At 40.7% G+C, this 27,427-nt stretch overlaps 1 protein-coding gene across 2 annotated transcripts; it reads left to right on the top strand.

The window, feature by feature from the left end:
- The first annotated feature begins 249 nt into the window (after positions 1–249).
- On the top strand, positions 250–26,637 carry gabra4 (gamma-aminobutyric acid type A receptor subunit alpha4). Of its 2 annotated transcripts, none has more exons than XM_069669233.1 (9): positions 250–345; positions 472–590; positions 1,655–1,722; positions 2,385–2,605; positions 3,366–3,448; positions 10,945–11,088; positions 11,588–11,740; positions 21,817–22,073; positions 25,095–26,637. In XM_069669233.1, the coding sequence occupies exons 1-9, from the start codon at positions 257–259 to the stop codon at positions 25,623–25,625; spliced, it is 1,665 nt and encodes a 554-aa protein (XP_069525334.1). In that variant the 5' UTR covers positions 250–256; the 3' UTR covers positions 25,626–26,637. The 2 variants fall into 2 exon arrangements, with proteins under 2 accessions (XP_069525334.1, XP_069525333.1); XM_069669232.1 differs by having other exon boundaries at positions 25,092–26,637.
- The last annotated feature ends 790 nt before the right edge of the window (positions 26,638–27,427 follow it).

The following is a 27,427-nucleotide window of genomic DNA, read 5'->3' as shown; positions in this document are numbered from 1 at the left end:
GCTCATATTTGGACGAGAGGTGACCGGGGCTGGGGGTGAAAGTGTGTGCATGTGTGTGCGTGTGTGTGTGCGTGTGAACGTTCGCTCGTTGTGTGCGTTGTGCGTCTAGCGGAGAGACTGCAGGAGCGGGAGAGAGGCTCTACTTGCTCCCTGACTCTGCGCCACTTTGCCCTCTGTGTCTCTGTTTTCCCGAATCCTGGGACACTGGCATCTGGCGTGGTGACATGTGAAGAGGCTTAAAGTATGGCATGCAAATATGTTCTCTTCCAAGAAGAAGGAGACGGTGACAGCGATGCGACCTGCGTTTGTTCGGACCCTTTTCTACTTTTTCTGTTTGGCGACTTGGTGAGTCCCACAGTGTCTCTGTCCCTGATGCCTAAACCTCCCGCTCGCTAAATGAGGTTAATTATTTTCAGCATCGACATTATGGTATCATAACTGTTTTTTCTTTGTTTTGATTGTTTTTTTTAGTGCAAAGAAAATCTCTGGACAGACAAGGAAGGATGAAAGGATCTATCCTGAGAATTTTACTCGCATTTTAGACCGACTTCTTGACGGCTACGACAACAGGCTCCGACCTGGATTCGGAGGTAGGCTATGGAGGATAAAATGTACTATTGTTGAGGACTCTCGAGTATTTTCAATATAAAACCTAAAACATAACAATCACATGATGTAACATTTTTATGTCCCAATTAATGATGAAGGGAGCAACTTTATCCTTTATTTTACTTTTTTGTGTCACGTGAGAAGTAAAAAGACACCATTACGTGCTGTTGGCTGTAGCTGTAAACTCACTAGGAAGCATTGGCACCAAACTGCACCCTATAACCAGGTCAGCTCTAACCCTAACTCATAGTGATTATATTTCAACTCTGAACACATCCTTAATAATTATAATTAAACATGAAATGCGAACATTATTTTTTAGGCTCCAAGAGCTTAACCCACAATGCAATGTCTGTTGTATTATTTATAATTTAATTGGGAAAAATCACATTCTTGTGGCTCAAATACACTAAAGCAGGGAAAAGATACCCAGGAAACAAAGGAGGGGTGCTTCCTTTAGGGTTATAGATGTCGTGTTTGAAACGTTACAGCAATTGTCTAATATATTTGACCTCTTAATGAGCGGGGGATATGTTGCTTCATGATCAAGAGCTCACACGCCATGTTGAATCGTGTTTCAGACTTTATCCTGTGGGTCCGTCTCAGGGCCTCCATGGTGCGTTCCATTTACCTTGGACCATAGCTTTTAAGTGAATGCAGTTATACGTAGCCTGTACAGTAGCCTTGTTGCAGGGCAAGTGCTTTTAAACACAATTCAAGTGCTAAAAGTATAGAAGTGGGGTTTTATAGTAAAACATGAAAAAATAAAAATAAAAACCTCTGGTTTACGTTACTTTACTTAGCAAAATAAGCCTCAACAGAAATGTGCCAGGAATACTGTAGCTTTGCTTACTAGGCTACACATAAACAATGTCTTTTACACTATATCTCCACATTTGTTTAATGAGAAAATAAACTAAAAAAGGAGTATCTTTTTACATCTTTAAGCAATTTTTTCACTTTCATTATGAAAAGGAATCGGGTGAGCTGTTGCATATGATAGGCTGCAACCCTGAAAATAGTGTCTGTTTCATTTACTCCACAGGTCCTGTGACTGAGGTCAAGACCGACATTTATGTGACTAGTTTTGGGCCTGTCTCAGATGTTGAAATGGTACGTACCCAAACACATTTCTGTTTTTGTTTGTTGTATCTGTGCTGTTAATTCTTACACTCAGGTCATGTCCACACAGGTATTTTTCAAAGCTTTTTCTCTGCGTTCTGACCTTTCGTCCACACACAAATGTTTGAAGTCACTGAAAACGGATCTTTAGTTGTGTTAACTGGACTTTATACATGTTTACACATATATGTACAGTTAGAGTTACTCAGATTTTTTCAGACTTTTGACTAGCTGCGATTCTTCTTCTTTGCATGACCGGTTGAGATCACCGCCTGTTTGTGTGGCTTTCTCATCACAGCGTTTCGGTTGTGTTTCGCGTTTTCGTTTGGACAGGGATTTTTTAAGACCATGCTTGTGTGGAAAGGATTTATTTTTGGAAACAAAGGAGGCAAAAACTCAATTTTTAATAATACCCGTGTACGTGTAGACATGGCCCCAGTTTAAGTTTAAACAACTTTGTTGAAAATCTGGTCATTGTAGAAGACAAGAACATAATAACTTTCATGCTCTAGCTACGGGACGATCCCATCAAGCAAACCTTTGCTAGTTTATATTTGGGGGAAAACAAAATGTTTGTTCTCCTAGGTAATTATGAAGCAATGTCCAGTGTACCAACCTTGAATGTTTTTTGCATGTCAACTTTCATGACTTAGGAATACACAATGGACGTGTTCTTTCGACAGACGTGGGTGGACCGAAGGTTGATTTATGAGGGGCCTATCGAGATTCTGAGGCTGAACAATCTGATGGTGACTAAAGTGTGGACACCAGACACCTTCTTCAGGAATGGCAAGAAGTCAGTTGCTCACAACATGACGGCCCCCAACAAGCTTTTCCGCATCATGAAGAATGGCACCATTCTGTACACAATGAGGTACTGCAACATATGTATGTATATGTCACCTTACACTATCTACTGAAATAAAACACCAGATGAATAATTTTCAAAACCAAAACTTTAACCCCATCTTGTTAAAATGTTTTTGGTAATATTTCTTTTTCCTGATATTTTAATATATGCTAATTTGCAATGGTGGAATGGGCTTCTAAAAAAGGCTCTAAAAAGAAAAGGTAGATGGGTGGAAGATAAAATAAGATAAAACTTCATTAATCCTGAAGGAAATTTTAGTGCCAGCTGGAAAAGAGAAAAGAAAGACATTGTTGATTTAAAGGTATAATAAGTAGGATGTTTCCTTGCATTTTGTAAACAACACATTCAAACTGGGCCCCTCCTCCTGGGCTCTTCGTCACCAGAAGCTCACTCTCACTCTCTCATGAGAGAACACGCCCACCCCGCCGAGCCCAGAAGTGATGATTTATATTATATTATATTTGTAAAATTCTATATTTTATTTTTCTAGGAAAATCCTACTTATTATACCTTTAAAGCAATTAATCTAAATTGCTGTGGAATCAAATAGTGCCTCTGAAGAGGCATGTCAGAGGTTGCCAAAATGTAAATCTTAAATTCAGTCACATAGCTCACATAGAACAATGTTACTTTGCCTGGACATGATTTGGTATAAAATATTCTACATATTTTAAAGTGTGTTTCTGTTGTATGTTTTTTTGATTTTGCTATTTATGTTTCAATTTGGTCCCATAATAAGCAACTCTTCTCTGTACTGCAACAGGTTGACTATTAATGCTGAGTGTCCCATGAAGCTTGTGGACTTCCCGATGGATGGACATGCGTGCCCCCTCAAATTTGGAAGCTGTAAGTCCTGCTGGTGTGTGTGACAGAGCGTGCGTGTGAGACTGAATGCACAGATAGGGCTGTATAAACAGTCAGTCTACAATGTGAAGTTATAGTACAATGACACAACCTTTATTGTGCTCTCTGGAAGGTGAAGAAAGAAGCCCGAAAAATGTTTGCTAATTTTCTCTGACAGTAAAATATAAACAAGTTCTACACTTGCAATAACTGGTTGCCTGTATGTCTGTAGTCATCCCACATCTACACTATGTAACCCCAAATACTATTGCAATGCCTTTGAGAAAGGAAGTAAACTTCACCTCTGACCACTCCTATGAAATGAGCTGTCATACATGTTTTTATTCTCATGCAAACTTTAACCTAAGCTAACACACCACTGGCAGTAGCTTCACAGTTGAAAGGCAAGTGGTATTAATTTCTCATTTAATTCTCTGCAAAGATGATGATTTGTTTGTTTTACACAGCTGGAATGGATTACCATTTATCTCTCTCTAGTTATATTCTCATGTTTTTAGCTGTAATGCCACATGTTCTGGATTAATTCAAGAAATATATATTTATATCATAGAATGTATTTAAGAAGTTGTTGTAGACTCTTGGTTTTAAAAGAGAAGCCAATGCAGAAAATATTTAAACCTATTTAAATATTCTTTCTAATGGGCGGCCGGGGCTGTGTCCACTTGTTGCAAAGAGAAGTCAGATTGTGTTGGAACGGATGAAAAGTGACTCCACTTGATTTATTACCTCAGTTAACATTTTCTTAACGATTAAGGGCAATCATAAAGGGATCAGACAAAACGCGTTTTAGCAGCTGGGGGCTTTTTTGTCATTGTTTTCAATGAGAGGCCATTTGCACGCTGCTTTTGTGTTGATGAGCGCCTCACGTTTTTCCGCTCTGTGTGTCTCGCGTTTTTGAGGAAACTCAAAGCAGAAAAGCGCCCGACATCATGGGCGTTTTTTCTCATTGTCCAATCGGATGAATGTAGAGGCGGGCCTTCTGTCAGTTTACAATATAACAGTGAGGTTAATGACAGCTAATGATTCAGTGGTTGGCTTAACAGTAAAAAAAAAGGCGCAGCGAGCTGCTCTTTTTTTGGCTGACCGCGGGGGTCAGCCCTACACATGTGTCCGTATGTGACTGACTGAGTGAGTGACGGTACTTTCAGAGCCACAGAGAGAGAGAATTGCGACATCGCAATGGTGGATCATGGAGCATATTGGACCTACACTGACGTGACTCTCTGTCTATACGGCTCTGGATACTTTGTTCGGAGAGTAGGCGGGGCTGCTTGTCTGCTGCTCCTCCGCTGTCCTCACCTACATCTGCAGCACGCACCTGCTTTCAAACACGTTGTCATCGGCCTCATAAGGACAGTCCTTGTAACACATTGCCCACAAAAGCGCACATTGACCTGATGTGGTCAGCCACATACTAGGGTTAGGGCCTTGCATTTTACAGCCTGCAAAACGTGCTCTGTCTGATCGCCTAATAGCCCAAACATTTTCCGAACAATTTTCCACTTTCAAACACTATTTTCAAGCCTTTTGTAAATTGTAAATTATGCACGATAGAGCAGGATATGCTTTAGGTCGTGGCTACCTGTGATTGACAAGTCATTACAATGTTGACCTGTTATACAGAATAGAGGCGTAGAAATGTGTGTCCACTCTCATCCAAGTATGGTCACTTCTGGCTAAAAAACAAGCAAAAAAAAACTGATGGTGACGGCAAAAATGCGAAACTCAAAGCTAAAACAATGGTTGTCCACAAACCAAGGGTGACATCACAGTGGCTACGTCCATCCAATAAAGTTTTAAAAAAAGAGGTTAAAGAATTCTTTCACAAATAAAAATTTCTCTCTGGTTTTGTCTGAGAAGTGAGATTTTTCTCTGCTTGGTGCCGACTTTGTGCTGAAGAGCTGAGCACTTTTTGTGACACAGTGACTGAATCATAATACTAAACAATGAAGCACTTCATTCTTCGTTGTGAACAATGAGCTCAGCATCAGTGTTTATATTTAGCCTTCTGGTCAGCAGAAATAAGTTATCTAAAATAAAGGAGTGTCTCAAATCGAGTAGCTCTGACTTATCAGAGAATAGCAGCAATTTGAAGATTGAATCTGCAAGAGAAGAGAAAGAAAAAGACACTGCCTTTACACTCTCCTAAACCGCCTTCAATTACAGTTTTGTGACATTGCAGAGGACAAATTCACATTTCTCAGTTGTTGTCCTTCTCCCCCTACTCATCCTCCTCCTGTCACATTCTGCTCTGCTGCTGCTTGCCTCCAGTCAGGAAGAGGCAACCATGGATCTGATGCCTGAAGTAAAGGAAAGGTCAGAATCCCTTCCTCTCCCTTAGGACAGCACAGACCTATGCAGCTATTTTCCATAGCTAGTGTGTGCATGTGCTAATTTTCTGTCATCCCTGCCTTCATTTTTTCCTCCATCTCTATTTTTCTATCCCCCGCTCCTTCTCCTTTTCTGTTTCTCCATCTGGACTCGTGTGCACAGGCATGGGATTCCAGAGTCATTTCATTTTGCCTTCACTGTTGGTATCCTGCTCATGTTGATTCCATAGAGAGTAGCACAGACAACTGGCATTTTGTTGTGCATTCCATGACAGGCCAACCTAGCAAGAATAGATGGGGAACATGCTCTGATTAGGTCATATTGGTAAATAAATGGACTCAATTTAAAGGGATAGTTCGGTTTGTTTGAAGTGGGGTTGTGTGAGATACTTATCAATAGTAAGTGTTCTTCAGACAGAGGATGCCGGTCAGCACGGCCCCGGTGTTTAGAAACCGGCCGGAGTGGCGCCACGGAAGCTAGGCTATATGCTGCTGCTACGCTATATTTGAATAATTCCCCATGATTCACTTTTCAGTAAGAACCAGTCTACTTTGGCACTACTTTGTGTGGGCCGCAACACATACGCGTTACTACGCCTGCAGCGTACGGTGTCGGATCAGCTGTTTGTGTCAGCGGTTTGTAGAAGAGACAACACTCTAAAGAAAACACAATATTATGGAAACGACAAAGTGCCGTTCACGGTGTGGACCAGAGGACATGTTGTCCTTTATGTGTGAAGTGTTTTATGCCGTATGTCAGCTGTTTGTGTCAGAACGTGCAGCGGCTAGCACAGACTAAAATCAAACTTCACTTTTTGGTGCTTGATTGTTTTTTTTCCGGACTGTTGAAACACAGGACCTGATAGATTACACCGAGTTCTGAGTGATCATGGTGTTGGATAGCGGTGGCTGCTCTGCTAAATGTAAACATTCACACACCAGGCGCAACACGGAGACAGTTAGTACCACTGTACCGATCATTATTCTGAAGAGGATTAGGCGAAATCAACGCCGCTATCTAACACCACTGTAACTCAAAAGTATGAAACATTTCACACAAGAAGGAGAACAATGTCCTCTGGTCCCCACCATGAACGGCACTTTGTCGTTTCCATAGTATTGTATTTTCTTTAGTTTGTTGTCTCTTCTACAAACCGCTTGTTACGACTGGTGATAAAGGACCTAGAAGCAGAACACAAACTTGAAGTATGAGGCTTGTAATGTGTATTGTAAAGTTTTATTGCAGGAAAAGGGAGATGGAGATGAGGCAGAGGCTGAGGCAGACAGGAAGGCAGATGGGGAGTAATGATCTATGGCAAAAAGAGAAGAGGATGAGTCGAGCAATACACAGCAGAAAACTTCTGTTATCAAAAATCAGAGAAAGGCCTGATAGCTTTCTACCGGGGTAGATATACTGTTGAGTTGATGAGTCGATGGAGAGCAGGTGTGTAGGTTTCAACAGGTGTGTGGCATGAGCAGCAATCAGGATGAAGCTGGAGAGTGTCACTGGGGGAGCCACGCCCACAGGAACTGGCCATAACACCCGTGACACAAACAGCAGATCCGACACCATACGCTGCAGGCGTAGTAATACGTACAGTATGTGTAGTGGCCCACACAAAGTAGTGCCAAATAAAAAGGCGTTCTAACTGAAAAGTAAAACGCAGTGAAATATTCAAATATAGCGTACAATCGATACCACTATTGATTTTTAGGTGAGACGTCCTTAGAAGTGGATAAATTACATGTGGGATTGACCCTATCTGCAGCAGTATATAGCCTAGCTTACGTGCTGGCTCTCTGGTCGGTTCCTAAACACCGGGGCCGTGCTGACCGGCATCCACTGTATGTAGTACACCTACTATTGATAAGTATCTCATTCAACCCCACTTCAAACAAACCGAACTATCCCTTTAAGATATTCCTAAAAGAGTGGACATTTTGTTAACATGTGTATTTTATTAAATAATATCAGTTATAAGCCAGCCACTACAAATTCATAACATATGATGAGAGATTCTCTTTTACTAATCAAGAAGGAAACTGCAGTGCAATCTTATTTTTCTTGCAGAATATTAAAGTAATTACTCCCTGGTTCTCCTTGATATAAATTAAGGGGTTTATTGGCACCAATGAAATAAGACATTTCTCCTATCGTTGCACCCCACCCTGGAGTGCCCTCATCTCTAGTGTTTATGCTTCTGTCAGCTCAATGTTTAGATTTTTCTTCTCACAACTTTACTGTATTTATTCACTCATTTATACTTCAACAAGTTTGTACTGATTACGTTTTCTCTCAGCTGAGAATCTATATTTCTCACAGAAAATATTGTCAGAAAAGAATTAGTGAAAGGACGATACTTTGCAGTGGAATTAAATTTCCTTATACGACGTCCTTATAAGTGGACAAATTACGTGTGGAATTGACCCTATCTGCAGCAGCATATAGCCTGGCCACTGTATGTAGTACACATACTATTGATAAGTATCTCACACAACCCCACTTCAAACAAACCAAACTATCCCTTTAATCTAAATACTTTAATGGAGTCTAAAAGTTTTAGGGAACTGAAACTACTTCCGGTTGGAGCGAGGAGCGAGGAAATATCACATAAGAGACCTGAGGTCCAGCCCGATTGGGAATCCTTGCAGTGGAAACGTTTGTAGGTAGAGCACAGACACGAGAAGCAGACTCTGGACGCAGGAAAAACCACGTTAGAAATCACTTGAAATGACACTTGGAATAAACTCAGACTGAAAATAGTTCAGAGCAGCCGACTATAACTACCACTGGAGTAGACAGAGGTGAAGCTGGGGTAATTGTACTGAGGCAAATGAGGAGATGGTGTTGCAGGTGTGTGATAGAGCCAGGTGTCTGATTACTGAAGCCACGCCTTCCAGGGACACTCACACACACACACACACAAACACACACAGGAAAACATGGAGACACAAGGAAAACACTAGGATCATAGACAAAGCTGTAACGCTTATATCAGAATATTGGAGACATGTCTCCAAATAATGCTGACTAAATAATAAATAATACACAGGCAACTGTTTACAGCATTTGCCACATCACACTCTTGAAACAAACCTGACTTCGGGGTCAAGTGTACTCGGATCCAGGCCTGGGTCCCTAATGTGAACGCCCCCTAAGCTTGTTACCCTGTCCAAAAAATGGGGAAGAATCAACTGATGCAGTTTAAGAAAAATGTAAATATATATTAAGCTCGATTGTCAAAGAATGAGAAATGTCTATGTTATACTATCACTATAGTTCTTTTTTTTTTGTTGCATTTTTTACTAAATATGTGGAAAAGCTTGAGCTTTCATTCCGCCAAGGCTATACGGTCATAAAAAAACGTTGCCATAAAATGTGGCACTCTCAGCACAGCTTATTAACGATGAGACGTTGAAAGGTTCTCAAACACTTGTTGTTCAGGAGAAATTTGAAAGGAGCTAGGAACCCGTCGGATGGTGTGGAGAAGGCCGACAAATATCTCTTTATTGACAATACACAAATATACACCAAATTATAACTATGTGAATTCAAGTACATTTTTACATGTACATTTATTATTATCTCATCAATTTTGGCCTGTGGTGTTCTTAAGAGGCAGAACACTTAATCCATGCTGATCCCGCAATACACAACATCCACACATCTTGTGAGACCTCTCACAGGAGAGGAATTAATGTGTGGGAAAATTATGAATATGTGAGATTCAGCTGATATTCTGCTGGCTATGCCCAACACCACAGCTGTCCATCGGTAAGTTTTATGATGTACATGCCGCAGATAAAAGGCATAGTTCGGATTTTTGTACACTAAGTTGTATGAAATACTTGCTAGTAGTGTAGTGGCTCTAAAGCTATTAGCTTACTCACCGAGTCCCGTGGTCAGAGTTCTGGCAGGTTCTGAACGTAGAAAAAGTAGTTCCAGTGAGATGTCAGGGTCATGAAACCAACAAGTTTTACCCCACAAAAACAACATGCAGGCGATGGTGATCCATTTTCAACACAGAATCATCGTCCTAGGATTTCATATACTGCGCCTTTTTTCACTACACCTGCGGCAGGCCGGTTTCTCAGGTAAGCCGACCTGGTAGCTTTGCCGGAACTACTTATTCTATACTTATTCTACTTATTCATTTTTGGTGGGGTTTTTTTTGGTGAACTTTATGCTGAGCTTTTGATAAACCTGTTCACCATTGACCAGGATTTATAATAATAATAATAATACATTTTATTTATAGGCGCCTTTCAAAGCACTCAAGGTCACCTTACACAGCAGAGTTAAAAACACTAAAAACAAAGCAACAATAAAACAACAAAATTAACAAGACAAATTTACAGTGTATAAAATTTAAAACTAATTATTTAAAAATGATATTATTCAAGCTATATTTTGGGTATTTGTTCGTAGTTGTAGCTGTTGCTAGTAAGCTTGTATTAAAAATAAAATGTTAAGTTAAAAAGCCATTAATTACACAAAAATGCATTTTATGTGTAAGGATCAGGTAATATTGATTTAGTTCTGAGTTCAATCTTAAGAGTCCAGTTCTTACAACAACGTTTGGAACATTAGGACTGATTTTAAAGTAGATCTTTAAAGCGTTTCACTGGGAGGTGTAAACAGTTGAAGAAATGTACTCTCATTAATGGGCTCTCATTAATAACCGTTGCGTACGCACAAAACAGGGCCTGAAAGTGACTTGCTGGTGGATACACTGGCAATGTTGGCAAGAATGCTGTAACTCTGTGTCCTCCAAACAGTATGTGCTTTCTGATCTCCAGCTCAGTCACAAGCACCTCAGTCTGTGTCAAAACGTTTGGTTCCTTCATCTTCCTCTCGGCTGTTCAGGGTTCTCGGTTAAGTCGTGTTCAAGGTAAAAATACATGATGATGTCTTAACGGCCATCAGCACAACTTTAAGTTTCAAACAATTTTTTAAACCTTAACGGGACATCCTGATTGGATGTTGCAGCAAAGAGATATACGCCCCCCACCCCCCTCTAAGCCAATAACACCCTGCATACTGTGCATACACCAATTTTTTCCGACACTGCATGTTGTTGTTGTTTATTTGACTTCCCTGTTCAACTTGCAGTAAGTGACTCACTTCACTTTTCTGTGTGCCCACAGATGCCTACCCTATGACAGAGATGATCTATACTTGGACCAAAGGGCCTAAGCATTCAGTGGAGGTCCCTCCTGAGTCCTCCAGCCTAGTTCAGTATGATCTCATTGGCCAGACCGTCTCCAGTGAAACTATTAAATCCATTACAGGTGAGGCCTTTTCATCCTTTCACCATCCTGACTTAGATATTGCATTATACTGAATGGCTGCATCCAGTGGTGCCCCCTGGGGCTTTTTGGCCACATAAAAAGATATCACATTTCCCCCCACCATCCCACTCAACTCTTGTACTCTAATACTTTCTGTGTCGTATTTACTGACAGTGAGCTCTAAAAGTATATCACTGTGCAGTTTACATTTTCAACTATATAAAGTGTAAGAAACACAGGACAAAACTGTACCAATGAGGTGTGGGTGGGAGATGTTTGGAGGAGTTTGAGCCTCTTGAGACCAAACAATATAAACATGAGTTGAGGCATTTTGGAGGGCCACTTGGTTCAAACGAAGGTGCCACGTAGAATATATCTATTTGGTCAAAAATATGGGATTACTAAAATATAGTTTAAAAATATGATCAACCGAAATATTTCAGCATGCATCTTTATATTCTTTGTTCATCAAACCCATTTATTTCTGTTGATCCTTCAGGTGAATATGTGGTGATGACGGTCTTCTTCCACTTGAAACGTAAAATGGGCTACTTCATGATTCAGACGTATATCCCCTGCATAATGACAGTAATTCTTTCCCAAGTGTCCTTCTGGATAAATAAAGAATCAGTCCCGGCTCGCACAGTCTTCGGTATGTAGACCCCACTCATTCCTCATCCTGCATACTCTTTCTGCTTTCCTTTTATTTATTTAATGCCTGCATGCCAACAGATCAAGCACAGCTTATGTGTCTCTCTACTCTGCAGAACAAGGCGTCAGGCGATTATGGCGACTGTAAAGAGCTTCTGCCTTTGATCCAAAGATCGCTTCCTCAAATGCATATTCATTGCTATTAGTTTAAGGGTTGAATCTCAAAAATGAAACGTTGACAGAAATATGGAATATAATTTTCATTCATTTTGCCTAGCCTCCATGCTGGCTCTCCAGACGGTTTCTAAACACCGGGGCCGTGCTGACCGGCATCCACTGTATGTACCGAACTATCCCTTTAAGCTGAGCCCATGTCAGGGCCTTCCTTGGCTGTCAGCTTAACGTACTTCCTGGAGGTTGCAACATCTAAATATTGGGTCAATATAACTTTTTTTAATGTACACAGTGTGCATTCACTGTAGTGTTGTCATACATCCTCTCTGTCCAGAATAACATTTTGATATGGTACTGTTCTGAAATAGTTTCACTAAAATCGTAAACTAAACCCAGATATCTGTAAAATGTTGTCATTTAGTACATTACATTGGGGCAGCTTGGGCTCAGTGGTAGAGTCGGTCGTCTTTCAATTAAGGTTGGTGGTTTGATCCCAGCTCCCTCAGTCTACATATCGAAGTGTCCTTGAGCAAGACACTGAACCCCAAGTTGCTCCTGGTGGCATAGCCAACGGGTATGAATGTGAAGACTGCTGAACAGTTGGGCACTTTACATAGCAGCCTCTGCCATCAGTGTGTGAATGGGTGAATGTGACATGTAGTGTAAAAGCAGCTTTGAGTGGTCGCAAGATGTTTTTGTGTTTCAAATAGTTCCTGGAGCACCTCCTCTTTTTGTATTCTTCGTACGGGATGGAAATGAAGTAACGTTGGTTCAGCACGTCGATGAAAGGTCCGTAGGTCTAAAGCAGAAAGCCCTCAACCATAAGGATGTGAGTCTCCTCCTCCTCCTGTTTGTGTCAGACTTTGGGACAATCTCAGTATCCACGGTGTTATTAACGCCATGAGACTTCTCAAACTTCACTGGGTTCTCTAGCCATGGGTAGATCGTGCTCATCATGGCGTCCAGTGAAAAGAAAAGCTCTATATAAGTACAGTCCATTTACCATGTTTACATTGCCTAATAGTTATATACACATACTAAGTCAGGGGTGTCAGACTCATATTATGTAGTGGGTCGGATTTGTTCAAATGAGACCTCAAAGAGGCCCAAATATTTTTTGTCAACATCATTACGATGTAACACATGACGACTACTAGCTGTTTCATTATTTGAAATCATTCAATAAGAGCCAGCAGATACTTGAACCAATCAGTGAACATTGCATGTTGTCGATAAACAACAAAAAATGGAAAATTACATTAAGCAGAAGAGAGAACAGCAACAAGTCTAAACAAGTCAGATAGAAAGCATCATGCAATCCTTTCAACATATTGACAAAGATACATTCACATTTGAATGTCTTTGTGATTCAGTGATATTGCATTTGAAAGAACGTAGGTTACAGCTATAAAACTCTTAATTTCTTCTTGCAAGTTGCATGAAAATAATAATAGTACATAAACATATTGTACAACAGTAGAAGAGAGAAGTGCAATAACAAGTTGCATAGTAAACTTTTTCCTATTTACACCACTCCAAACAACCTTTTAATTACATTTTGTGTTTAAATGTCTTTGTGATTCATCAGTTATACAGTTGAAATATTGCTGGTTAAGGCTATCAAATATCGGGGTTAAACCAGCTGCCCTGGGATCAATACATTTAGGATCCAGTGTGACGTGAGAAGAGGGAGAGAGGGGGGAGGGAGGGAGTCATTTTGCCAATCAGGTTTGTGGCTTGCAGTATATGTGAAACTGATAGTGGATAATTAACACTCACAAAGAGGCTGGCTTAAGTCCCTGGATTATTCATAGGTGTGTTTGGCATAACATGAATCAAACCAATCAGAGTGTCAGCTCCCATTCCCTTTAAGAGCCCGGTGCGCCTGCAGGCAGGTGTGTTGCTATTTACATATGCAGATTTCAGTCATTCTTACATAAACCGGGCTTAGACCAGCATATTCAACTTGTTTCTTTCCACCGTGCCCCTGCACACGCAGAACACACAGGTCACTGTACGGTACATGTCGAAGCACGGATTGATGTTAAAGCCACTGAAGCGATCCCACTGCCCAACAGAAACATACATGAAGAGAGACGCTGTGAACGTTTACGCACGAGGCACAGCATTAATGATTTAAATCTCCAGACGGACAGGATCTTATGTTTATTAAAGTTCTGTGTGCTGACCATCAAAGAAAGTCGGCTGTAAATGTTTATTTACTCATTGTTGCTGCTGGATCACATGGCTGTGTTGTCCAGTGCGTGTGTAATGGACACTGGAAAGTGTGTTAATGTCTATGGGCACGATTGTCGGTGCCACAGGGAGTTATGTTGGAGGATTATAATTAATTTACAACTTAGTTGTGTGTGTGTGAGTGTGTGTCTGTTTTTGCGTGTATTAGAGAGAGCGTGTGACTGACACGCATTATGGAGAGTAGTTTTTGGCCCGCCCATGGCTCAAGCAGGAATCTCCATGAGTTGAAGCAGGTGTGTGTGAAGGCAGCGGTGAGATCGTCCACGTCTTCCTGCACTTCTCACCAGATCGGTAACAAACTGAAAGCAGTATCATGATTTAAGTAGACGAGGGAAACAAAAGCTTGCCATCTCAAAGGCCTCTGTCCCACAAACAACATGATTTTACTGTATCTGCAAATACACTGCTTTTTCCTTATGACTAGAAGCGCTGCTGTGTAAGTGCCAAGCAGAGACTCATGTTGTGAACTCCCTGATACGTGCCCATAATGCGCCCTTTAAATACCAGGAACATATTGAGTTATAGACTTTAGACTTCAGATCAGGTTTTTGCTGGCCTATGGTGCAGTTCCTTTCTGCGTCCTCATGATAGCAACACTGGTGAATAATAACATTGATGATAATGATAATAATAATACTATGTTATAACAATGATAACAAAAATGTTATAACAAGAATAAAATACAATTAAATTCAATACATGAATAAATAAGACACGCAAAAAGAAACTATTAACTAGTTATGTTATGTTCAGTTATGGTTGTGTTTTGTAAATGGGCTCTACTGAAAATGAAAACAAGGGCAGCATCTATGGGCAGAAACATGTGCGACACACCACCTGGATGAGGTTTTTCGCCTGAAAACCCTACTCACATATGTACAGGACAAGATCAGCAAAGAGATAAGCCTTTGTCCCTAGATCAACACAAATGTTCCTTACAGTAGCTAAACTTAACTTGCATTTGTGGGGCACGAGATGAGTTGCAAGTGGGTGTATCTTATTGTCACGTTATTGCACAGCCAATTGTGTTTAAAACTAGAGGTTTCCATGCCTTAACTTTGTTCTAATAGCTTCTTTACAGTGTTGTGGTGCTGTACTGTTACAGGTAAGATTATCTAACATTTTATCATACTTCAAGTTGTCCCATTATCCATTCATTTTAGATTAACAGTTGCTTTCAGTGTTATGCCTGTGACCCAGTTGGGCTCTCCCAGGCTCCCCTGGTACATTTTGGTCACTGTCCTAGAATAGATTGATTAGTGTGCGCTGACAGAAGCAAGAAACAGGCATAACTGCGAAAACGAGATCTGTGGTGCCAGGTGTTGTTGTTATTAATAATCTCTCCTTGATTATTAATGAGTGTCGACCACAATCCTACAATTACAGTGATGGCAAGTCAGTCTGTGATAATGGCACTAACGCTTGTCCTAAGCTTGGACAGTGGTTCTGATAACTTATGTTTTCAAGCATCATTTTTAAAGGTGATTTTAAGTTATCACAATAACTAAGAGACAAAGGAGTACGGTGATTACTGATTCTATGAACAGCTATTCTGACATGTCAGATGTTCATGATAAAAGATGCAGCCTATGTGAAGTTACAAAGTGAAAGGGTTCTGTTTAATAATAATTATCATGCATGTACTAATTATCATTTGTTGAATACTGTGATTTTATCGCGTCTCTAGCAATCAATTCATTTTTATTTGTATAGCGCCAAATCTTAACCAAAGTTATCTCAAGACAAACAAGCAGGTGTAGACCGTACTCTATTTTATATATTACTTAGAGAGAGACATGAATCCACCATGAGCAGCACTTAGCAACATCTGGCAACAGTGGCAGAAAATCTTTCTTTTAACGGGCAGAAACCTCGAGCAGAACCAGGCTCATGTTGAACAGACATCTGTCTCGACTGGATGGGATGAAGAGTGGGATAGAGGGAGATGCAGGATAATGACAAACAGACAGAGCAAAAACAACATACTGGATGTTGTCGCTATAACAACAACAACATATGTTCTTATTGCAACAACAACAATCTTATAAATAAATACGTCTGGTCAAAAACACTATAGAATCTTATTCTCCAGGAAACATACTGGCTAACTAGCCAGCTAATTAATTAGACAAGGGCATAGATTGCTCGCAAGACCCTTGCATGTTTCCAGCACCACCCTCTTGTCAAAATATGGTCTGGCTTCAGAAAACCAACATGGCAATGGCCAAAATGCCAAACTCGAGGCTCCAAAAATTTGTCCATAAACCAATGGATGACATCCCGGTAGCTGCAACCATTATTTTATACAATCTATGGTTGAGCTTCTGATGCAGAAGATTTATGCTGCTTTCAGCTTATTTTGAATCTGCATAGGTGGCGTAGGTGGGTGAGATTTAGCTGGGAAGGGAGGAGAGGTGTCTGCGTTTAGGTTACTCCTATTTATTACTGCAGTCACACTGTGCCTTTACTTCCTGCCTCAGTGAGGTGTCATGCTATTTGCATGGAATAAGCACTGGTAATCAAACAGGAGTGGAAGGAGGATTAGAGGGGTCAGAAAACTAAAAAAACTAATATTTAGCCAATATTTAGTCATTCATTCAACAAGTCTGTTGTTAACTTCAGTGTACTGTGTAGCAATAGTTTAACATTTAACATGATGTATATTTTTGGCTGACGCCGGGGTCAGCCCTACACACGGGTCTTTATGTGACTGAGTGAGTGAGTGATGGTACTTTCACAGCCGGAGAGAGAGAGAGAGTCGCGACATCGCAATGGCAGGTCATGGAGCATATTGGACCTCCACTGACACAACTCTCTCTCTATACGGCTCTGGATACTTTGTTTGGAGGAGTAGGCAGGGCTGCTGGCCCGCTGTCCTCACCTACGTCTGCAGCAGTGCGCACCTGCTTTCAAACACGTCATCTGCCTCATAAGGACAGGCCTTGTAACACATTGCCCACAAAAGCACACATTGACCTGATGGTTCTGACCGAGTCTTGTTTCTTTCTTTGTTAAAGCTGTAGTTGGCAACATTATTAAAACTAACTTTTTGTCATTTTTGCTCAAACTGTCACTTTAAACATGCAGTTGTACATGAGAGAGATAATCTGTGAAAAAAATCATGTGCTCCTCCTACTGCTCCTAATGGCATTTGTAAGAATCAAACGCTCCCGAAACACACAACCAATACACTACAAAGACCGTTAAACTAAAGAAGAGAAATGAGGAAGAGCAAGCTAAAAAGAAAGAGTTTGACTGAGACAGAAACTAAACTAGAGTAAACATGAAGCAGCATTTCTGAGGTGGAGAGAGCTACGGGACCTGAGAGGATTAAAAAGCTGAGTTAGACAGTTCTGCTCGACAGGTAATTACCCCAGCTTCATTTCTGCTGTATTTGTTTCACATTGCTAAGATGTCTGCCGTTGCTGTGAGGTTGTGTTACGTTGGTGTAGCAGTCGGGCTAACGTTAGCTTGTTCCTGCTGCTGCTGCTGTTCAGCGTTGTTTCATGGCGGTGTGGCTGAAAATATCTTTGTGGAGTGTCCAGGCAGTGTGACCGTTTCTGACTTCCTCCTGATAGTTCTGTGTGCCTGTGCTCTCACGGCTAAATTATCACAACATCAGTGAGTTACTGCTTAGTTGGCTCTGTTTTGTCCAAAGTCTCTGTTAGCAATTGTAATATGCAATTTTGTGTATGCGGGAAATGCCAGGATGTATACTAGATCGTCCTGGATGTTTGAGTATGAGACGGGAGCTCACTGGTTGTACTCAACCGCCCCAAAATGCATTGCGACTATTCAGCTTCTACTATGGCGGAGATGGACCGGAGATCAGACCGGACATACGTGAACGATTAAGTCACGTGATACGGAGAAGACGGCTCTGAGTATGATGCCAACGGCATCCTAATAGTCAGGTTAGTTGGCAGTATGCAGTTCATACTGTTTGAGTATGTAGTAGGCAGTATGTTAGTATGCGGTTTCGGACACGGCCCAATTTATAGGTTCCTTCAGATGCGGCCGACAACTGCATCCTCCGTTACCCCGGCGTATCCCGAGATGCATTGCACGGCAATTTTAACGAGATACGAGAAACGTTGTTTCAAACTGCTTCCAGTCTTTGATATGCAATGGCCCTAAATCTTCATTTTTTTATTTTCAGGGAAATTCAAAATGATCCCTTATAGACTGCAATACCGTTATTGGGTGGGTGTGAAAATAAACAGATGCTATAAAATGTTTAATTAGGTTAAGGGTAGCGTGTTTGTACTGTAGCCATATGCAGTTCAAAAGGTGTCTGAGTAAAATTTAAATAATGTAAAAAATAAAAAAATAGAAGTTCCCAAATCCAGTTTAAATACAGTGAGCATACGGTACATAACTGCTGTATTTACACATAGACACCACAAGTTCTGCAGTAAGGGAAATTTCCGAGCTAATGCCTTTAAGTTAGATATCTGTGACGAGAAAAAAGACTGAAAGCTTTACATGTGTATACATACGTATGTACTCATATTACATAATAGTCCCACTATGTATCAACCATGAGTTTTTGCTTATGTTCAACAAAGCTTTACATTAGCAGTTAATATCGTCAGTCTTTGACCGCACGCTGCAGCTCACCTATCAATGTCACCCAGCTGCTTTTGATTGATAGGTAATTTTATGGCGGTCACGTCCCGGTGCAGGGAATGTATTTATATTGGTCAAGGACTCTGCAGCACCGATTGTTCCAGGTCTCCAACGTAAAGGGGATTTTCTCCAAATCAAATTATTGCTATTGGTTAATAATACCAAGGACGAGTGATGACCTAAAAGCTTATACAATGACTTTCTGTTGTTCTAAGAGCGACACGTGATCTTGGATGCATGCCAGATTGGTGGTTTTATTTTTATATTATCTCTTCATGTTAAAGCTAATAGTGATGGAAGAACATGTGACAGTCCAGAAATAGATGCTGTGCAGGACTTTACAGTCATCCAGGTCATGCTACCTCAAAGTTAAATGGCATGGTGGATCTTGATGGATGTTCTTCAGGCAACTTAAGCCCTGGGTGGCATTATTTCTTCTGATACACATCGAACCTGCCATTGTATAACATTATTTCGTAACAGAGAAACAAGCTGAGGATGTCAGCAGTTTTTTGTTGTTGCGCTCTCAGTTAAAAAAAAGAATAGTTCAGCTTTGGAACATTGCTCCACTCGTCAATATCGCTTCTCCCTCACCAACCAATCAAAATCAAGAAGGGGTGGGACTTCTGATGTCAATTTTGTCAACAACAATTGCGGAGGAGAAGCTAATCCTTTTGTTCTTTCAAGAGTCAATTTACAGGTGTAGAGCTGTTACTAACGCCAGGACACGATTCCTCTCCATTGTTTCCTTTGTAAAATTTTGTAAATAAAAGCAAATATGAAGCATACAGAGCAATTTAAAACTGACTTAACGGTCACTACCAAGGGAAGTGGAAGTGCTGTGAGACAACTTTCGTAACCTAGCAACAGTAAGCACTGGTGAGAAGCGCTCTGAAATTTAGTTTGTGGGCGCTGCCAGCACAAAAAACACCATTAGCGGACACAGGCCCTTAATTCTAATAAAAAGAACAGAGTAAGGGCCTGATCAGACTGAGCGCATTTTGCAGGCTGTAAAACGCGAGGCGCACCGCACTACCTTTTTTGTTGAAGCCTACGGTTAAAAAAAGAGCATCTCACTGCACCTTTTTTTTCTACTGTTGTTAAGGGCCACCAAATCATTAGCTGTCATCAACCTAACCGATATATTGACTGACAGAATGCCCGCCTCTACATTCATCCTGAGAAAAAACACCCATGACGTCGGGCGCTTTTCTGCTTTGAGTTGATTTTTTCAACACGAGGCGCTCAGAGCATTTCCTCAAACATGCAAACGCAACGCAACGCAAAAGCAGCGCGCTAAAAGTGTCCCTCTCACTGTTAACAACTAAAAAAGAGTCCCACAGGCTCGACTGAATAGACTGAGGAACTCTTTTGTCCCTCAGTCTGTCAAGTTATTAAATCAGCGTTTGGGTTCTGAGTAGGCTGCAGGGTTCATGTATGGACTGAGCATGCCGGGATGTTGAACGTGATGCAATACAGCTGGTTTGTGATGTCTGATGTAATATAAGTTGTAGTATTTGCCTTTGTTATGTTTATTATTTATGTTTGTTATCTTTTGTAACTATCTTTTGAACAAATTTTAGAAAACTGATAATAAAGTGAAATCTAATCTAATCTAACCCCCCCAGCTGCTAAAACGCGTTCTGTCTGATCGGGCCCTAACAGTGTTTTCTCTCTGGGGTGCAGCTCTCTCTCTGTTCTTTCATGGGAAGCTCACTTTGCTACACTTTGAAACCTCGGATTTAGGCTATTCATTATTTGCATTTATAATGACCAATAATCTGATTACGAATTAATTATTTAGTAAGTAAGTAATGATCAGTCTCACATGTGACTGAATAAAACGACAATTAAAAAGTGTTTTTTGCTGATAGAGAGACTCCTCTGCTAGTTAGCAGGGGATATAATTGATCGTGACTAGAGATCTTTTTTAAATGAAATTTGATAGAATTTAATCTGTTTTTGTTCTGATGGTTTTTGTTAGATGGTGACTCAATTACAATCAAACAATGATTTTGTGAAAAGTTATGCTCAATATTTTATTCTAAATACGATCCCAGGTAGTCAGTTTATAGTCGGTTTTAAGGCACCCTTTAAAGTCTTTTTTTAAAGTCTGCTTCTTCCTTTCTCTGGTATGAAACTCTGGTGAAGTTGTGAAGTTTCCCCTTAGTCTGATCAGCTGCAGCGTCCAATTAATATTCAATAATGGGACGGGTCAGACAGTTAAAGACTTCCGTGAAGGCTGCTCTCTCGCTTATCGCTGCTCAGAATTCCCTCCTTGCTTCTCCGAGCAGTAACAAGAGCTTTGGGACGGTCCTCAATGTGCCGGGTCCGAAACTAGTTCGAGCGAGGAAATATCAATTAAGAGACTTGGGATGCAGGGTGCTTGATCTTGCTATAAGTAAGGTTAGCTAGTTAGCCTAGTTACCACACGTAACAACTAAGTAAGTCTTCTGTTATCCATAGAGAACAAAGGTATTTACACTGCATTTATAACTATTCTTTTATTAACGTAGATTAAACTACTTCATGTACTGTAAACATGGTTTCTTGATGAACCCACAGAGAACCACCTGACTCTGTGGATCCTCTCAGCTCTGCAGTGTTCTTCATTGTTGTAGTGACACTTTACTGTTTTGGTTTAAGCTCTCAACCTTACTTTTAGCTTACTGTCAATTTACTATTAACTTCAATTTTTTCTTCACCAGCTGTTTGCTAACTTGCCAACCCAATTTGCAGTGTTGGGCAAGCTACTTATGCAATCTAGTGAGCTAAGCACGACACTGAAGCTACCCCCTAGAGAAATGTAGCAAGCTAAGCTTACTTAGCAACGACATGGAGAAAATGTGATGGTATTTTGTTTAAATTGTGAATCATTTTATTACAAAATGTGTATAGTATATCAGATTTTCAAAGTCAGTTGAAACTGCAGAACACTCAACACATACAGTCTTATTTCTACTCTTATAGGTGCAGCCTCAAAAGTTTGATATTTCTCTGTTTTTGATACCACTGAAGGCATCACAACTGTGCTGACCATGACGACACTCAGTATCAGTGCTCGCCACTCCCTTCCCAAGGTCTCATACGCCACAGCCATGGACTGGTTCATTGCTGTCTGCTTCGCCTTCGTCTTCTCTGCCCTCATTGAGTTTGCAGCTGTTAACTACTTCACCAACGCACAGAGCGAGCGGACCAAAAAGAAGCAAGCCAAATGTCCCCCGGTGCCCCAAACCACGCCTGTCAAGGTCAAGGACGGAGAGGAAGTGCTGCAGGTGATTTTTGTTTCTCTTGGAGTGGCTGTGGCAAATAGTCTGATGGCACTTAACTTCAAGAAGCACTTACACAGCATGTCCCTTATTATGTGCTTACTGTATCTGGCATTTAGCCAAGAATTTTGATTGGCCTGAAGTGGGCGTGCCTCAGGATCTTCAGCTGTGCTCCTACTTATAGGAGCTGAGAGGATCCAAAAAGCAGAGAAAACAGGTGAAGTGGTCCAACGATGCGGGTTAAGACTTTTATATGCCACCAGAATCTGACTGTATCAGGCTTTTGAAATTAATTGAACTAAAAAAAGGTTTGATTAGTTTCAGCTACACAACTCTGACCATACACGTCTATTCACAGTGTTTTAGGTCATGTCCTCACGTACACGGGTATTTTTCAAAACGTAGCTTTGTCTCTGTGTTTTGTCCTTTCGTCCACACAAACGCCAATTTAGGTCACTGATAACAGAACTTTTGTAAAACTCTGGCCAGGGTGAAGACTTTTAGAAACTCCGTTTCCATGGCGTCCATGGTGACACGTCACTAATGAGGCGACATTCCTTGCAAAATGATGGATGTGACAAAAACAGTGATGCTTAACTGGACTTTTTACATGTTTACACATGTATGTACAGTTACTCGTCTACTATATTGAGGAACAAAGGTGTCAGGATAGATTTTTTTCAGACTTCAGATTGGCCGCTTATCTTTTTCTTCTTTTTTGCATGACTGGGTTATATCGCCGCCTGTTGGTGTGGCGTTCTCATGACAGCGTTTCTGTTGTTTTTTATTTTTTATTTTGGACGGGGATTTTTTATAACCGTGCTTGTGTGGACAGGGTTTTTTTTTGGAAACGAAGGAGGCAAAAAAATCTGTTTTCAAGAACACCTGTGTATGTGTAGACATGGCCTTAGTTTTTTAAATCATGAGATAATTTGTTCAATCTCGTTTCGATAAGATGATAATTGTGAAAGTGAGGGAAAAAAGTCGGATCTGAAAGAGCTTCAAATCACATGTTCATAGGTAATCATGAGGTGTTGCTCAATGATGATGTTTGATGTGAACAAACAGACATAACTACTTATTTCCGTATCACTACTTAAACAAATAACTTAACACCACCACCACCACCACTACCACAGTAGCTGACATATGGATTAAATCAGAATTTCATGAATATGCCATGAAGCTATTGAGGAGCTCTTTGTCATGTATGATGGATGTATTAAAAGTTTGTTACTGTAGCCGTGTACTTAATAAACACTTACAGTAGGGAATGCAGTGACTGCATGCTTCTTCACAACAGAGGACTTTAAATCTACTCTGTTTGGTTATCATTGGAGATGACGTATCCAAGCAATGCATATGTCAGTTTTACACTAACTACTTCAAGTTGCCCCCTCCAGTCCAAATCCCAGTGTGGCGTAATCATGCCTGAATGCAGTATAGTGACAACTGCACTTCAGTGGATTAGCAAGTTGCCACGGCAACCGGCCTGGGTACATTTGAAGAGGCTTCAGAGAGGCTCTGCTACTGGGGGGTGTGTGAGGGGGGGGGGATTAATACTTTTTCTTCTTCAACAGCAGGCCCTGTTGGCACTACCATGGGGCTTTGCATGAGGGTACGATTAGTTTAGATGGCCCCAGTGCCCTGGCCCTTTACCTCTTTAGGCTGAAAAGCAAGCCTGGCCAGCCACGCACACATTTTCTCTGCTGCATGCATGGGACGGAAAAAAACACTGTATCCTTTCAGTTTCAGGGTAGGGATTATTCCTGCCTTAGTACGAGCATCACATTCTCCCTGCTTGAAAACATCAACTCTTAAAGGATAAGCCCCTTTGACGCTACACTGCATTACCGCCCTGATGAAGTGCTACCTACTTTCTGTCTTAAGCTTGTGTGAAATGAGTGAAATCCTTGATAAGTGACATCTGTACTGTACACATAGTCTACTCCCAGAGGAAGACCATCTGTGTCAGAGTGACTTTAATCAGATCAATATGACACAGTTAATGTTGCTAAGCCTTCACTTTATAAAGGACAGAGCCTCATGTTGCTTTCTCTCAAGTATGGGTCTTTATTTTAACTAAACTAAACTAAACAATCTGTAATTTAGCATATATATCATTATTACAAATACAACATGAAGGTATATGTATCAGGGCAGATATTTTAATACCTTAGATTATTACTTTAAAATGATATAAAGAACCTGATGTGTGAAAATGATTTACTTAATGAAACTCCTCCTGTCACGCAAACTCATTAAAACATGAGGAAGTAGGCGTACTGTAATATAGAGCCCGGCTGATACTGACGTCTTTAAACTAATAATTATGTTTTAAAACTCTGACTGTAATATGAATTGATAGATATTACATTTCTAAACATAAGCACATATAAGGAGCAACTATTTATTTTAAAGGATTCTTTTTTCCCCCCACCAAGCTTTTCATTCTTGCTCAGCACACGTGCAGAGTCCAGAGGAATTTTAAAAGCATTTAGGACCACCTTCCACATAAAAATAAATTACTGATATATATTTCCCCTTGGAAATGTCTAACCCTACACATTTTAGTCAGCCAGTGATTCTCACTTTTCTCTAGACTCAGGCCCAGCCACTGGATAAGGCAGGAGAGAAACTCAATCAACTGAGACAAAGCGTTGAGCGCTTCCACCAAATAGGATGTTAACCAAACTTCTTGGTTGAGTTTAGAAAAGATCAATTGAGTAATGAAAGGTAAATTGAGTCCATGAATTGACATTACCTAATGCATGTATAATATATTTTTTATGGGTACAGTCTATGCTCAACCGAAGTTGAATGAAAAATCAGGCGTTCATGGCCCAGAATAAAACAGGTACTATCTTCCCGTTATAAGTCAGTGTACTTTCCCAATTTTTTAAGGTAAAGTTGACAAATGGTTCTTCCATCATAACATTTGTTTTTAATGGCAATATCTGTTAGATTATTAGCTACCAGGGCAACCCTAATACATAAGTCATTCATGTTTTTTCTTCTTCACAGCAGAATCCTGACACAAATGGTAATCTGAGAAAGAGGATGAATTATATTTCCCAAGAGTCGAGCAGTCAACAGAAAGCTCAGTCCACCACCAACATTTCGGGAGTGGGAAGAGCAAGACCACTCAGGCCTTTAATCAATGGAGAAAACGGCAGCTCCTCCACCCTCTTCCGCTCAAGCCCCAAATCAGAGAGCCTGCTCAGTCTGGCCTCCTCGTCTGCCCAGTTATTGAAGGGTACGCCCCAAGGTGCAACCTCCACAACAGAAGTGATGGGGGGGACACTGTGCAAGCAGAACACCTGTTCCTCATCTTTGCAACATCTACTGGGACCTAAGCTGGAGCGCATCCAGATGATGGGGAACAAACTGGAGCTTAAGCAGACGCCATGTTCCCAGCCCTCCACCGCTGGTATGGGTGGAACCAGCAAAATTGACAAATATGCACGGATCCTGTTTCCGGTGTCCTTTGGGGCTTTTAATATGGTCTACTGGGTAGTTTACTTATCAAAGGACACAATGGTTGCTAAAGGTGGGTAGATTCTCTGGCAACAAGAGTGAAGACTTTTAACAGATGCAAAGCAAAGAGTGTTATGAGAGACACAGACAATAAGAGGAAACTATTGTTCTCCTTGCCAAGCATTTTCATGTCATGGACAACACATGCAGAATACATTTATTTTTTCTTCGAAAGCTCCTGAAGCAGCCAGCATGGGAAAAAGGACACCAAACTAGAAATATCTGCCACAGAAGAAAGAACATCTGCGCACTGGAATATAATTCTGTCCTCTTTATATCGTACTACGTCTGCAAAGGTTGGATTCAACTGCCTAGTGATCCCTTTGGGCCCTCAGTCAAGATGAAGCATAGGTCTTTTCCTTTTTTTACCCTGCAGCTGGCAAGATGTTCAGACGTGTGTGACACTGTCCTGAAATAAACTGCACCAACACTTTATGTAAATATATAAATCTAGTAGGATAAACAGGTTTTTATTTAATGATTACAGTGTACTACATTTTTTGAGCCTTGTTGCTTTGATGCCATTCAGCAGGCTACATGATGAAACGTTACATTGTTAGAGACAAAAAAGGGACTTGGCTCCGAGGGAATTTCACTTTAGACTAAAAAACACACATTCCTAAAACTGGTGACCAGTGAAAAGGTCAGAATCAGAGTTTTTGCCCAGCCCAACCACGAAAAACCTCTTTTGTACAGTATCTCCTTGCAAGGCATCTTTCTTATACAAGGTGGATTAAGGTTTTGAGATCAGTCAGGCAGGAAGTAGTAAAGACAAGTGATTAACTCCTGTAACAGCAGGCTATAAGCTTATTTCCTTGCATAATGGACTTCCATAATAGATGACAAAGATAGTGATAAATTAAAGTCATAGCATGAACTAAGAGAGTTAACAGAAAGTAAGGTGATTCGTCAGTAAATTTCTGCAGCAATAAAAGAATTGACTGTTTGTTTTTGACATTTTGGTTTGTACAATAAAGGAACATGACTGAAGTGTTCGACACCTTTCAAGGCGAAGCCTCAGGAGCCGACTACATCCACCCAACATATGTGAGAATTACACACATTAAGTGTATACCCATTCTGGTCTATCACTTCAGTGCATTAATTCATGTTGCTATTATTAATGCTTATAAATTAGCTTTAGCACTTAGACTCAGGAACGTTAGCAGGCTAGCTGTTTCCCCTGTCTCTGGTCCTTATGTTAAGCTAAGCTAACTGGCTGCTAGTTGTGGCTTTATGTTCAGCACTCAAACATGACAGTGGTTTTGGTCCTCTCATCTCATCATTCTCTGCAAGATAGAGAATAAACACAAGCATTCAGACTTTTGGTACTGTCCTCCTAGTAATAAGGAAAACCTTGGACCACAGTCTGCACAGTGGTGACTCTCAGAGGTGAGTGCAACAGCTACTAATTGAATCTTTCAAAGTGAGAAGAACGTCATTATCTAAAGATCAGCAACAAGACATCAGTTACCTTCCTGTTCTGTTGCTAACTGGTGGAGCAAAGCAAGGGATTTATTGCCTCCAAGTAGCTCACTTTCTCTGGACAAGGTGGTGTTACTTCCTGTATGAAATATCAACACGACACCATCACAAAAATATAGTCTTGGTTACAAATTTGAATCAGGAGCATTTATACAGATGTACTTTATATTTAAACTTCTGTAGTTTGTTTACAAGATTAGTTACAAGATCTTATCCAAGTGTATTATGAGAGGAATCAGTAAAGAGATATCTGTGAACGCTGAAGTTAAAACAGAAAAGTTGTTGGCTGGGAGAAATGGGGCGTTGTAGTCCTTGTAGTTTTAGACTGCTGAAGTAGT

The sequence above is a fragment of the Semicossyphus pulcher genome, unplaced genomic scaffold (genome assembly GCF_022749685.1).
Source record: "Semicossyphus pulcher isolate SPU_LCO1_2020_fin unplaced genomic scaffold, fSemPul1.0.p SCAF_2, whole genome shotgun sequence".
NCBI classification, from domain to species: domain Eukaryota; kingdom Metazoa; phylum Chordata; class Actinopteri; order Labriformes; family Labridae; genus Semicossyphus; species Semicossyphus pulcher.
The sequence above is the reverse complement of the archived record's forward strand: the minus strand, read 5'-3'. Positions and strand labels throughout refer to the sequence as shown.